General features: G+C 35.5%; 1 protein-coding gene across 5 annotated transcripts; it reads left to right on the top strand.

The window, feature by feature from the left end:
• The first annotated feature begins 130 nt into the window (after positions 1–130).
• Positions 131–12,049, top strand: LOC111788103 (pre-mRNA-processing protein 40A). 5 transcript variants are annotated; one of them, XM_087121333.1, is made up of 28 exons: positions 131–259; positions 1,095–1,248; positions 1,621–1,956; positions 2,099–2,233; positions 2,663–2,730; positions 2,921–2,990; positions 3,515–3,567; positions 3,704–3,761; positions 3,859–4,091; positions 4,212–4,284; positions 4,498–4,596; positions 4,748–4,816; positions 4,893–4,970; positions 5,121–5,207; positions 5,311–5,345; positions 5,448–5,553; positions 6,550–6,630; positions 6,714–6,806; positions 6,885–6,938; positions 7,028–7,144; positions 7,233–7,331; positions 8,456–8,503; positions 8,577–8,666; positions 10,249–10,356; positions 10,450–10,514; positions 10,609–10,711; positions 11,226–11,510; positions 11,596–12,049. In XM_087121333.1, the coding sequence occupies exons 2-28, from the start codon at positions 1,216–1,218 to the stop codon at positions 11,731–11,733; spliced, it is 2,814 nt and encodes a 937-aa protein (XP_086977459.1). In that variant the 5' UTR covers positions 131–259; positions 1,095–1,215; the 3' UTR covers positions 11,734–12,049. The 5 variants fall into 5 exon arrangements, with proteins under 5 accessions (XP_086977459.1, XP_086977458.1, XP_023524058.2 ...); XM_087121332.1 differs by having other exon boundaries at positions 251–384; XM_023668290.2 differs by lacking the exon at positions 131–259 and adding an exon at positions 271–617 and having other exon boundaries at positions 10,261–10,356.
• The last annotated feature ends 193 nt before the right edge of the window (positions 12,050–12,242 follow it).

Below are 12,242 nucleotides of genomic sequence, written 5' to 3'. Positions count from 1 at the left end.
CTAAGAAATTACATGTAAACAAGTTTATTATTTAGAAATAAATTATTGTCAAAATGAAGCAACGTGGTAAATAATTTTAGCCACCGGTTCAACCTTTAGCCCGTACCCTCTCCTCCCACTGTCATTTTTTTTTTTCACTTAAACCCTAAAACTCGATTGAACCCGTAGGCTCCGGGTACCGACCACTCCGGTTTCTTACCCGTTATTAGCATTGGTTTTGGCGCCATTATTTTGCCCACCGCAGCGTATAGCCATAACTGTGAGTAATCTAATTCCCTCTCGTTCTTTAGGCGCTTTGGTATCGGATTCTGCATTTTTCTATCAAGTTTCGAAGAAAAATTCGTGCTAAGGGAATGGATTTGAAAAAACATGTTTAACGTGGAGGTGATTCTTTCACAAATCTTTATATATTCTTAAGAACACTGCGGTTTACCTCGAGAAAGTGAAGTCCAGTGGAAGCAAGGATTCGGGTGTGCAGACGCATCGAGGAGCTAATCGTAATCTCCATTGCTTCTTTGAGAGGAAACTTGTCTCTTGGGAATCGGTCGTCCTTCTTGTCTTGTATGGTGTTGTTGTGACTTCTTGGAGATTGAGAAGTGAGAACCTCAAGAGTGAAAGTACGGGGATAATCACATTCACGCCGCATGCGGCAGGATTATTTGTTTCTCACCCAGTTTTGAATTTGGAGGGTTTTTAGGATATATAGAAATTAAGAAGGGTGATGCAGTGAGACGTTTCAGTAGGTTTAAGTTGTTTAGTCGATTCTTTATGGTCCTTGCCTAATCATACAGGCCTTAGCGTCGAAACTATATACTATATGTAACTTTTTGAGACGTTTAGTCTACGAAATTGTGACATGTTTCTGAGTTCTCTTCCCGCTCTCTTTAATTATTTCATAGGACACATTGAATGACACTTTGTGATTGACTGGGATGCAGTGGATTTTACTTTAGCCCTGCAGTAATGGGTTGATTTTCGATTCCATCGTCCAGGAAATCAGTCTTGGAAATTTGAAATTAGATAATTTGTTTGATTGGACACACCTTCGGATCCAGTTACTTATTTGTTGACTAACATTTCTAAGTTGTTTGCAGCTGGGTCTCCATTTATTGCTTTTGGTGGACTTCAACTAGGAATTAGCTAGCTGATCTGTCGGTATTGTGATCTCTGGTTACCTTTTTATGCTCAAAGCTTGACGTTCTGTTAAGCTCTGAAATGGATAATCTATCTCAGGCCTCAGGCGGACAGGTAAAGAACCTTTTCTCAGTTCTCAATTAACATCTCTGATTTTAGTTCTTTGCATGTGTGTGTACGTATAAAAGTACTTATATATATTTTATTGCTTACACTTGCCGATTTGAGCTCAGACATTTATTTTGTCTGTTCAATTATTATCTTATTTTTGAAATATTCCCGTGACTTCTCCTTCCTTTTTGGTGCATTAGTGTGTTTGTCTCTTTTGATTCTTTCCATGTATGTTCAGTTCAAATTTCTAAATTGTGGTTCACTGATTCCTGCAGGGTTTTATTTGGTTACTTATTTGTTATGATATTTGGTCAAGTCTATATTCTATTTATGTCTATCGAGTTGATGTGAGTGTCTGAGATTTTTCTGCTGCAGTTTCGACCTAATATCCCAGCACAACCAGGCCAGACATTCATTTCCTCATCTGCCCCACAGTTCCAGTCAGCAGGGCAGAATATATCTTCTTCAAATGTTGGAATTCCAGCTGGTCAAGTCCAGCCACATCAGTATCCTCAATCAGTGCCACAGTTTGTGCCAAGGCCAAGCCATCGAGGCTATATCACTCCTTTGTCCCAGGGTATTCAAATGCCTTATGTTCCGACAAGGTCTCGTACTTCTGTTCCACCTCAGAGTCAGCAAAACGTGCCTGCACCAAATAATCAAATGCATGGTCTGGGTTCTCATGGACTACCTATTTCTTCACCATTTACTGTAATCCTCTCATTCATTGCGCATTGTTTACTTTCTTTTCTGTTAATTTGAAAAGCCATTTTTTGTATTTTTATTTTATGGTACATTTTCATGTCCACTCTGACTGACACTAAATGATGTTGGTTTCACTTCTGATTTCCAGCCAATGTCACAAATGCATGTACCTGTTGGAGTTGGTAATAGCGAACCTTTGATGTCTTCTGTAAGCCAGGCTACAAACTCAGTCTCACAGATTGAGCAAGCTAACCAGCATTCTTCAGTTTCTACCGTAAACCTAGTATGTTCTGCTTGTTTTATTTGTCTACTTCTATCTTCTTTGATTTGAGGGATGATATGCTATAGATCTTGTATGAAAAAAGCTAGAGATGGACTTCAATTTATTTTTATTTTTCTTTTGATTGGAATTTATACGTACTTTCTCTTCTTTGACTTATTGAAAATGTGGTCTTATGTATTAAGGCATTGATAAATGTTCTTAGGCAAGCATGGATGAAGTTAGAGATGTGGAAAGTGAGTTGGTTTTTGTGGAAAGTAGTAGTATGTAATGCCCACATTGGGGAAAAGGTCTGTTTTTTCTTAAAAAAAATAATATAGTATTTTTCTTTGAGGTATTAAGACAGTTTTCTGATGTGAGCTCCTCAGTGCTATTAAGATGCTGATTTCTATATCCTGACGGGTTTTTTTTTCACGTCATTTATAACATCAGGCTGCTAATGTTCCTGTCTTCAATCATCCATCTGATTGGCAAGGGCATGCATCAGCTGATGGAAAAAGGTAATCATGCATTTATCACCTGGTTACGGCTTTCTCATTTCTTGAAATCCAAGGTTTAAATATGTCAACTTAATTGTCGAGGTTAAACACAGTTAATTACTAATTTTCAGTTTGTATACACAGTTCACCCATTGTTTCTAGCACTCTGCAATTCTCTTGATTTCTCTTACTGAACAGAAATTTTTTCTAGGTACTATTACAACAAAAAAACCAAACAGTCCAGTTGGGAAAAGCCATTGGAACTTATGACACCACTTGAGGTAAATGTCATTTTTATGAATCATCTTTTATTCTTACCTATAACATCATAGCACATCTGTTAAAGAAAAGGTATTTATACAAGGCATTCTTTTTCATTTCTAAACAAAATTCATGGTTATAGATGCCGTTATTAGAATTTTCTTTTAGATTCATAGGTAAACTTTTGGGGCTGGGATGTATATATAGTGGCTCCATGGAAAAGTATTCTTTGGGGTTGGGATGTATAATTCAAAATCATGATTTTTCTGGCTATTCTATCAATTCAGGGATCAGTGTGATTTTCTAGACTGATAATTTTTCTAGACAAGCATCTATTTTATGTACATACATTTTCTCTGCATAGGGTATAAAGGTTTTCGTTATCAGATATCTTATTTAACTATTGTTTTTTTGTCCTCTTTTGTGTTCATTAACCGGTGCAATATCTTTAAAGCTCTTTGGATATTCGTTGTTGGAGGACAACTAGCTCAAATTTCTTTTTCCAGTATTATATGTTTGCTTCTGATTCAAATAATTGTTACAGAGAGCTGATGCATCAACTGTGTGGAAGGAATTTACGTCTCCAGATGGAAGAAAGTGTGTTGCTTTGTCTCTGTCCTCTTTGGCATTAGCCTGGCCACGTTCACATTTTTCAAGTTTTTTTTAGTGTGTTACATTTCTTGATCTTCATGAATAAGCATGTACACTAATGGTTTACCACGAGGTGAAACAGGTACTATTACAATAAGGTGACAAAAGAATCAAAGTGGACCATGCCAGAAGAACTGAAGGTTGAAATCATGGGTTACATTTCACTATCTTTCTTTCTCATGTTTTCTTTCAAAAGGAGTCATGGCTTTCAATCTAATTTTGTTAATTTGCTTGCAGTTGGCTCGCCAGCAGGCTCAAAAAGAATCTGTCCAAGGAACACAAACAGATATGGCTGTTACAACGTCTCAACCTACACCTACTGTTGGTCTTTTCCATGCTGAAACGCCGGCAATTTCTACCATTAGCTCCAGCATTTCTCCAACTGTTTCTGGGGTTGCATTGAGTCCAGTTCCAGCTGCTCTTTTTGTTTCTGGTCCTCCTGCTGTGGTCCATGCCAATGCTTCGTCAATGTATGTACTAGTCTTGCTGATATAGTTTCCACATCCACTTTTTCTTGGATAGCAGCTCCAAGTGCGCATATAGTTCCAGTTTTGTTTTGCTCATTGTTGCCTTTGTCCTTCTGAAAATAGGACTGCTTTTGAAAGCCTTGCATCTCAAGATGTAAAAAATCCTGTTGATGAAACTTCTACGGAGGACATTGAGGTAATTTGTGGGAGATTTTTATCTTATACTTTTTGCCTCATAAATGATATTGGTTTCTATACATTTCTGAAAACTTTATTTTAAATCAAGATCTTTCTACTTCTAAATTCGAATAGAAACTAGGTTGATTTAGTTAGTTAATCTAAAATTTGAATAAAATTTGGCTCATTAGTTGTCTACTAGTTTTTGATATAATCTTGGGTGTCATGACAGGAAGCAAGGAAGAGAATGGCAGTTGCAGGAAAAGTTAATGAGACTGTCTTAGAGGAAAAATATGCTGACGATGAACCATTGGTATTCGCCAACAAGCTGGTACTTTCTGAAAAACATCTACTCTTTACATACTTTTGGAGAGAGAGAAATTGAGTACCCCATGGTTGTAATTGTGAATATATTTACCTGTGCATTTTTTTCATTATTATTGTATTTATTTTCTATTTTAAAAATATATTTCAATCATTAGGAGGCAAAGAGTGCATTTAAAGCGCTTCTGGAATCTGTAAATGTTCAGTCTGATTGGACGTGGGAGCAGGTTTGTTTGGTCTAGGCATCATGCAACATTTTTCAGTTTTCATCATATTTCATATACGCTAATTCAATGTGTTCAGGCTATGCGAGAAATAATTAATGACAAAAGATATGGCGCCTTGAAAACTCTTGGTGAGCGGAAGCAAGCTTTCCATGAGGTATCAATATGACTGGACTACAATGAAGTTTTATTGAAATGATTGGAATGAAATAATGCTTTGGTTCACCCCTTTCCCCTACATTTTTTTTCTTTACAACCAAGGTGGATCAGACTTTATTATTCTTTTGATGAATTTTTATGAGTTTAGTATTTAGGACATAGAAAAAAGTTGGATGCAGAAGAAAGACGCATAAGACAGAAAAAAGCTCGTGAGGAATTCATCAAGATGTTGGATGTAAGTTTTTGTATACAATTTCTCCTGTCATGTTCTCTCTATTATTTTTATTTGATTGTTTTAGAGATCTTGATTTTTGCTTGCATATGCATTTTAATTTCAGGAGTCCAAGGAACTCACATCATCTACCAGATGGAGGTTGGGTTCTTAGTTATTATTTATTGTTATCATTATTTATCTTACAAGTTCGTAATTCCTCTTGACCTTATATTTTTTTCCTTTCCAATTTTTGTGGGACAGCAAAGCCGTTAGTATGTTTGAGAATGATGAACGGTTCAAAGCCGTTGAACGTTCTAGAGATCGGGAGGATCTTTTTGAAACCTGCATAGTGGAACTTGAGAGGAAGGTAGGAATCGTTTGTTTATTCATGCATGTGCATGCGTTAGTAGTATCCTGTGAGAGATTTCCCCTTGTAGGCAGGTGAATGTGAGCCGATGGTTGTGTAGAGAAAATAAAAGAGGACTAAGAATTTTTTTTTTTTTTTTTTTTTTTTGTAAGTTTGAAATTTGTACTGACTGCACAAAGAACTAACCAAAAGTAGTAAAAACGGGAAAACATCTTGGTTCCCAATTTTATTAATTGAACCCACCAATAATGATTACCAAATTGACTCTGTGGATGGCAGTACTGAGATGTTGCTTGCCTATTCTTTTGGAGTCATCTCCCTGCTTGATTTTTCATCTAGTTTTGTGCCCTTTCTCCTCTCTCCTCTATCTAGAATCTTATAATCTCCAAAGACGTCAATTTTCTTGCTTGAGAGGTTGAGGAATCCACGAATGAGTTTTGTTGTTAACTCTTTGTGGGTGGTGGCACTCTGGTTTTTTGTAATTATTAGCTAGGGTCTTATCCTTTTGGATTGGAGTGTGTTTCTTATTTAGTGTCTAGTCTCCTCCTGCGGGGCTGAGTTTTTATTTTTTCATACCCTAGTACATTCTTTCATTTTTGTCCATGAAAGTTGGATATTTCTTTTTAGAGAAATGCCATGGACAATTTTTTTTCTTTCTTTTTTGTTCCTGTTACAATACAGTATTGCAATCCTTTTTAGGATGTTGGTTTGGAATTTTGTTGATGTTTTATTTTTAATCTTATTAAATGATATCATTTTTGTATTAAGAACATTTCAATCAACAGGCCCGAAGAAAAATATTACAAACAATTTATTTTTAGTGTGCGAGAGTAATGGGGGCTTTCATTGTACTTTGACGATAGTACTTCTTCATTTGATAATTGTGATGTTGTCCTGTACTCTTGATAAGTTGATATTATAACCTTTTTTCTATGTTGGAGTGCATGAAATTACCTTTTTCTAGATAAGGGAACATTCATACACTCTTAAATTCAGGAAAAAGAAAGGGCTGCAGAGGAGCACAAGAAAAATATTACTGAATATAGGGAATTTCTTGAGTCTTGTGATTACATAAAGGTATTTTCCCTCAGGCTTTGGGATGTATAAATTTACTTATTCCTTATTATGCCTTATTCTCGCGATTGTTTTCTGTGGTTTAGGTGAGTAGCAAATGGCGGAAAGTACAAGATCGATTGGAAGTTGATGAGAGATGCTTATACCTTGAGAAACTTGATCGCTTGCTTATTTTCCAGGCATGTCCTTTTCATTTTTATTTGATTTTCTGTTTGTGTATTCCAACTTAAATTTTATGCTGTATTTGATTGGTACAGGACTATATGCGTGAGTTGGAAAAGGAGGAAGAGGAACAGAAGAAGATACAAAAGGTTTTATTGTACATCAGTTCATCATATGATAGTTGATTCTATTTTATTAAGTACATAGGACACTCACATTCACATTTAACCATTTGAAGGGACGTTTGCGAAGAATTGAAAGAAAAAACCGCGATGAGTTCCGCCAACTCATGGAAGAACACATTACCGCTGGTGTTCTTACAGCTAAGACTTTTTGGCGTGATTACTGTTTGAAGGTAGAGAACTTTTTAATCTTCTGCTGAACATTGAAATCTGGATTAGGAATCTTTCCCCACATCCCCGATTGTCTTTTTTTTTTTCAAGGTTAAGGAGTTGCCTCAGTATCAAGCTGTTGCTTCAAATATATCTGGCTCAACACCAAAGGACTTGTTTGAGGATGTTCTGAAGGAATTAAAAACTAAGGTGATCTTCTTATCATACTTTGTTATAGAAATTTTGTTAGTTTTATAATTTCTTTTTATTATCAAAGATAAATAGGAACTAGTGATTTATTACTCTAATAGCCTACCATCAGGTAAAGCATTTCATAGGATTTGTGGTTTTCATTGTGTGTATGCTAGGACTCATTTTAAGATAATTTTCTCTGTCTTTCTCCCCTCTCCACCCTTACTTCCTTTCTAACCTTTTTCCATGCAATATTATCCACTATCTTATGCGTATATACAAAAATAATTAACATATTGTGAGTAAATATACCAAGAAATGCATTGTGAATAAAGGTATTTAGCATGTCTTTTGTCCTTGGGTCTTTTCCCTGTAGAAATTCTTTTGATGATTGGGAATAACATGAGATCACAAACTTCACTAAAGCTGTAGAGCATCTTCCTTTTGGAGGTATGATTTTCATTCGAAAGCCTCTTCCGACCATGTAACGTCCAGTTTTTGATGCCTGAACTTTCAGCAACCTTATCATCTTCCCATCCAATCAAAATCATGAATGTAATTTTTTGGCCTATGTAATGGAGAAACAGAACTTGCTAAACCCCCATTACTACGTTGTGAAGTTGTATCCAATGAACTTGGCTACGAACTTCTTGGCTGGTAAATTAAGTACATCCGATCAAGATTTATGGAACACTGTTTTTGAATTCAGGCAGATAGTATTTCCATGCCATTGTTATGGGGGGAGCGTAGGTCCATCTTTAGCAAGTTCCTGTTTCTTGATTGAGTTTCTAGTCCAATTGATCTTAGTCAAACTTAGCTGATGATAGGGGTTGTTGCATCTACAAATCTTGTTGCTCGGTGAATTCCCTCTGTTCATCATCTTGAATTCTCCTGAAGTACATGTTTAATCTGAAAAAATATTTCAGGACTGCGTGCATTCTTTTTACCTCCAAAAAATCGTTTCAAAATGCATTGATGGATTCTATCTCATTTTATTTATGTAATTTATGTTATTAGCTCAATTGTCTGCATTATATATATTAGAAAAAAAATGTCCGTGTTATATTATTGTTGAATCCAAAGTGCTTTTGAAATTTTACTGTCAAGCTCACATTTTCCATTTTTTTTTTTAAAATTTCTAGTATCACAAAGAAAAGGCTCAGATAAAAGATGTGATGAAGGCAGCGAAGGTAGTATGATTATAATCTTTATGAACGGCTACTGCTGCTGAATTCATTTTTATTTGAATGGAATGCTTTTCAGGTTACCATCACTTCATCATGGACATTTGATGACCTTAAGGCTGTCATTGAAGAGGGTGCTCCTCTTGCACTTTCAGATATAAATTTTAAGGTACTACTTAAAATTGGCCAAAGTTGTCTAAAAGTTTGGAATTGTTTCGTGTGTTTTCTCTTTTAAAATTCTTTTATAAATATTAATTTACACTTTTTAATTTTTTTTTTTTTAAAACTGAAACTTTTCATTAAAAAAAAAATGAAAAGAGGCTAATGCTCAAAAGATTCAAACTTTTCAAGGGGTGGATACCAAAAAGAGTAAATAAAAGAAAATACAAAGGAAAAATGATGGCTTACCAAATAAGACATAAACCAAGATAGGAAAAAACAGCGAAGTGCTTGTTTAGAGAACACCGTGATGGGACGTATGAACTTCTAGATTCAAACTGATTAAACTGATGGAGATACTTCTCGTTGAAGATTCTTTAATTCCTAACCATGCACAAAACTTTCCATTCTGTGTTGTAGCCTTCACTTCAAACAAAAGTCTTCTTGTATAAGGTTCTATATCAGGCATTTGCAAGACTAAGACAACCGAAAATGAGAGCTTCATTTGAAGGAAACTTCTAATTTCTGTTGTATTCCATATTGATGACCTTATTCTCAATATAATCTTAAACAAAAAAGATTGACATCACCAAAGCCAATATCTTCCGCAATATAATCTCCAACTATTTTCCTACTCGTACATTTGCATGACCACTCTAATCAAAATAACCACAATCTTCTAACATGTTGGCATTGGAATGGATCAATTTGCACACATTCAGGAAATAACGGCAAAGCGTTTGGTCAATCCTCAAATAAAAAATATATGAGCTAACCCGTTTATCCCTCATCCTTGTGAATTCCAAGAAATTTTCTTCATTGGAAAATAAAGAACAACAATAAAAAATTAATCTTCCTGACTTGACTCCCTCGGGAACATAAGGGGAAATCTCCCTAAGTTGCAGAAATTTATCTGGTCTCAAAATATCACTTTCATCTGAAAAGAATGAGATAAAAGGAAGCTTCAAACATGTGGTTCTACTTTAAGAAATTTGCTGGAGTTGTCGAAAAATTTGGAACTGCTCTTGTTCTCTTTCAAAATTCTTTTTTAAATATTAATTTGATTGTATATGCTTAATTTGTTCTGCAGCGCCAATCTGTATAATGAGTTTTTTTTTTCTTATTGTAGTTTCAATCTTTCATTTTTTTTTCTGAAATACAATTTGGATTTTGGCTTTGTATGTTGGGGCAATTAAGATGCTCAGAATCTGAAGATAGAGATATTTATTCTGTATCTTGAGTAATTGAATAATCTTAGTTTCTGATTACTTGGTCCTCTGAAGACTATGGATATATTCGTGTTCTTTCACAATTATGTCTTTTATTATTGTTTAGGATGCAATATGTTATCCCATAAATTTCTGGTTGTTTTTTACAAAGGAAAAATAGAAATTGGCCAGCCTGGAAAGCTGAGGGCCTAGCCCGTCGTCTGTGAATTGATTCTTACTCACAATTTCCCAATGTCTACGCTTATAAATCCTCCTCTATGGAAAACTTCATTGCCTTGTCTGTATCTTTAATTTTGTATCCTTTGATTTGTTATCAACATGATACGTGTTTTGAGACATTAATCACATCCTACTATGTTGAAGCTTGTATATCAGGATTTACTAGAAAGAGCCAAAGCAAAGGAGCAGAAAGAAGCCAAAAGGCGTCAACGTTTGGCTGATGACTTCTCAAGACTGCTTCAGTTATTCAAGGTATTTTTAGAACTGTTGATGATGTGTAAGCTCATTTCAGACCGACTGTCTTCTCTAACAGTTAGTTGACCTTCAATGGTTGTATTACTACAGGAGATTTCAGCTTCTTCCAACTGGGAGGATAGCAAACAGCTTTTTGAAGAGAGTGAAGACTACAGGTAGTTTATGAAGATGTTGATTATTTATCATAAACGAGGTTTGGGTACTCAATTCTCTGCTTTATTTGACTTTTTTTCTTCTACTGTCACTTAGATCAATTGGGGAAGAGACCTTCGCGAAGGAAGTTTTTGAGGAATACGTAGTGCATTTACAAGAAAAGGCAAAAGAAAAGGAACGCAAGGGTGAGGAGGAGAAGGTGTGTGGCAAATTGCTTTTATGCTTGATTAGTTTGATGATTCTACTTTTCAGTCGTTGGGTGAAGAATTATAAGTGGAACGATATTTTAGGCTTTAAGCAACCAACTGATCTGAAAAACTGAATAAACATAGCCCAAACGACCATTGGTTGGTTTAAGTTCAAATGAAGTGAATTTGTTTGAATTGGTTTAATTTTTGGTTTATATATGCATACATGTCTTTTCCACAATGTTTTTGGTTTATGTACATATAATTTAGGTTTTATTTTTTTCTTAACGAGAAACCAAGTTTTCATAAATTTTAGAAATGGGGATCATTGTTTTTCTTTCTAATGCTATTCTAAATTTCTAACAAAAAAGTATTTTTTTATTATTATTATTTTGAAGCCAATCCCTCGGTAGTTCAGATCTTCTGTTGAAATAGATGATTCCTCGATAACTTTGACTGAAGTGTAATAAGATGCTGTTCGGAATTTTTTTCTCATTCTCAGAAGAGAACTTCTATTTTGCACAGGCTAAAAAGGAAAAAGAATGCGAGGAAAAGGAGAAAGAGCGAAAGGAGAAGGAAAGAGAACGTGAAAAAGAAAAGGGACGTGTTAAGAAGGATGAAACTGATAGCGAAAATATAGATGCAAACAAAACTCGTGTCTACAGAGAAAAGAAAAGGGAAAAAAACAAAGACAGGAAACGTCGGAAGCGGCATCATAGTGCCACTGATGATGGTGGTTCTAATAAAGATGAGAGAGAGGAGTCTAAGAAGTCTTGCAAACGTGGCAGTGACCGAAAAAAGTCAAGGAAGGCACGTGAATATCCTTGTAGATGCTTGTGACACTGTTTTGTATAACGTTATTAGAAATTAAATCTCTTTGTATGTTTCTTGGCAGCACGCATATTCACCTGAATTAGACAGTGAGAGTAGGCACAGAAGACACAAGAGAGAACATCGAGATGGTTCATGTAGAAATGACGGACATGATGAACTTGAAGAGGGGGAGCTTGGAGAGGATGGGGAAATTCAATAGCCGTCGTTAGCTTTCGATTTCAGGATTTGGTTTCTACGGTTTGCAAGGGCAGAGCGATCAATGTGATTTTAATTGGCCAGGGATGGCAACTGCTGAAAAGAATTCTTTTGAAGAGGAGATGAAGGGTGACCCAGTTATCATTCTTCCATTGTCTGTTAGTGGATACATCTGTAGTGTCCTACAGGAGTTAGTGGCGTATATAAACCAGCCATTTTTATTACTTGTGACCTGGTTTTGTAAGTCGCTACTTCCCTCGTCTACTGTAATTCTGTCGAGAATAATAAATCCACAGGCTGCTTATTTGCGGTTCTCTCAACTGATTTGAAGTTCGATTATTGAGATTATCTTAAAGCTGAGTTTACAGCATTAATCGTAACTAGAATGAAAACGTTATGAAGTGTATAAATTGTGGCATCATTCATTAAAATTTACTGTTCACAGCCATATCATGGGCGTTAAAACATGTGAGTAATCAGTTCGTTTTTCCATTTTCAAGTTTCAACATATTT

The sequence above is a fragment of the Cucurbita pepo genome, chromosome 2, assembly GCF_057944985.1.
Source record: "Cucurbita pepo subsp. pepo isolate OVF chromosome 2, ASM5794498v1, whole genome shotgun sequence".
Taxonomy (NCBI): domain Eukaryota; kingdom Viridiplantae; phylum Streptophyta; class Magnoliopsida; order Cucurbitales; family Cucurbitaceae; genus Cucurbita; species Cucurbita pepo.
Note: the sequence above shows the minus strand (reverse complement) of the source record. Positions and strands in the feature narration are given on the sequence as shown.

What these genes read in the sequence shown, in the direction of transcription:
- LOC111788103 (XM_087121333.1), top strand. Translation starts at nt 1,216, where the DNA reads ATGGATAATCTATCTCAGGCCTCAGGCGGACAG. An exon ending in AATTCATCAAGATGTTGGAT is followed by an intron (nt 5,208 to 5,310) that starts GTAAGTTTTTGT and finishes TTTTAATTTCAG; the next exon opens with GAGTCCAAGGAACTCACATC. An exon ending in GGCGTGATTACTGTTTGAAG is followed by an intron (nt 7,145 to 7,232) that starts GTAGAGAACTTT and finishes TTTTTTTTCAAG; the next exon opens with GTTAAGGAGTTGCCTCAGTA.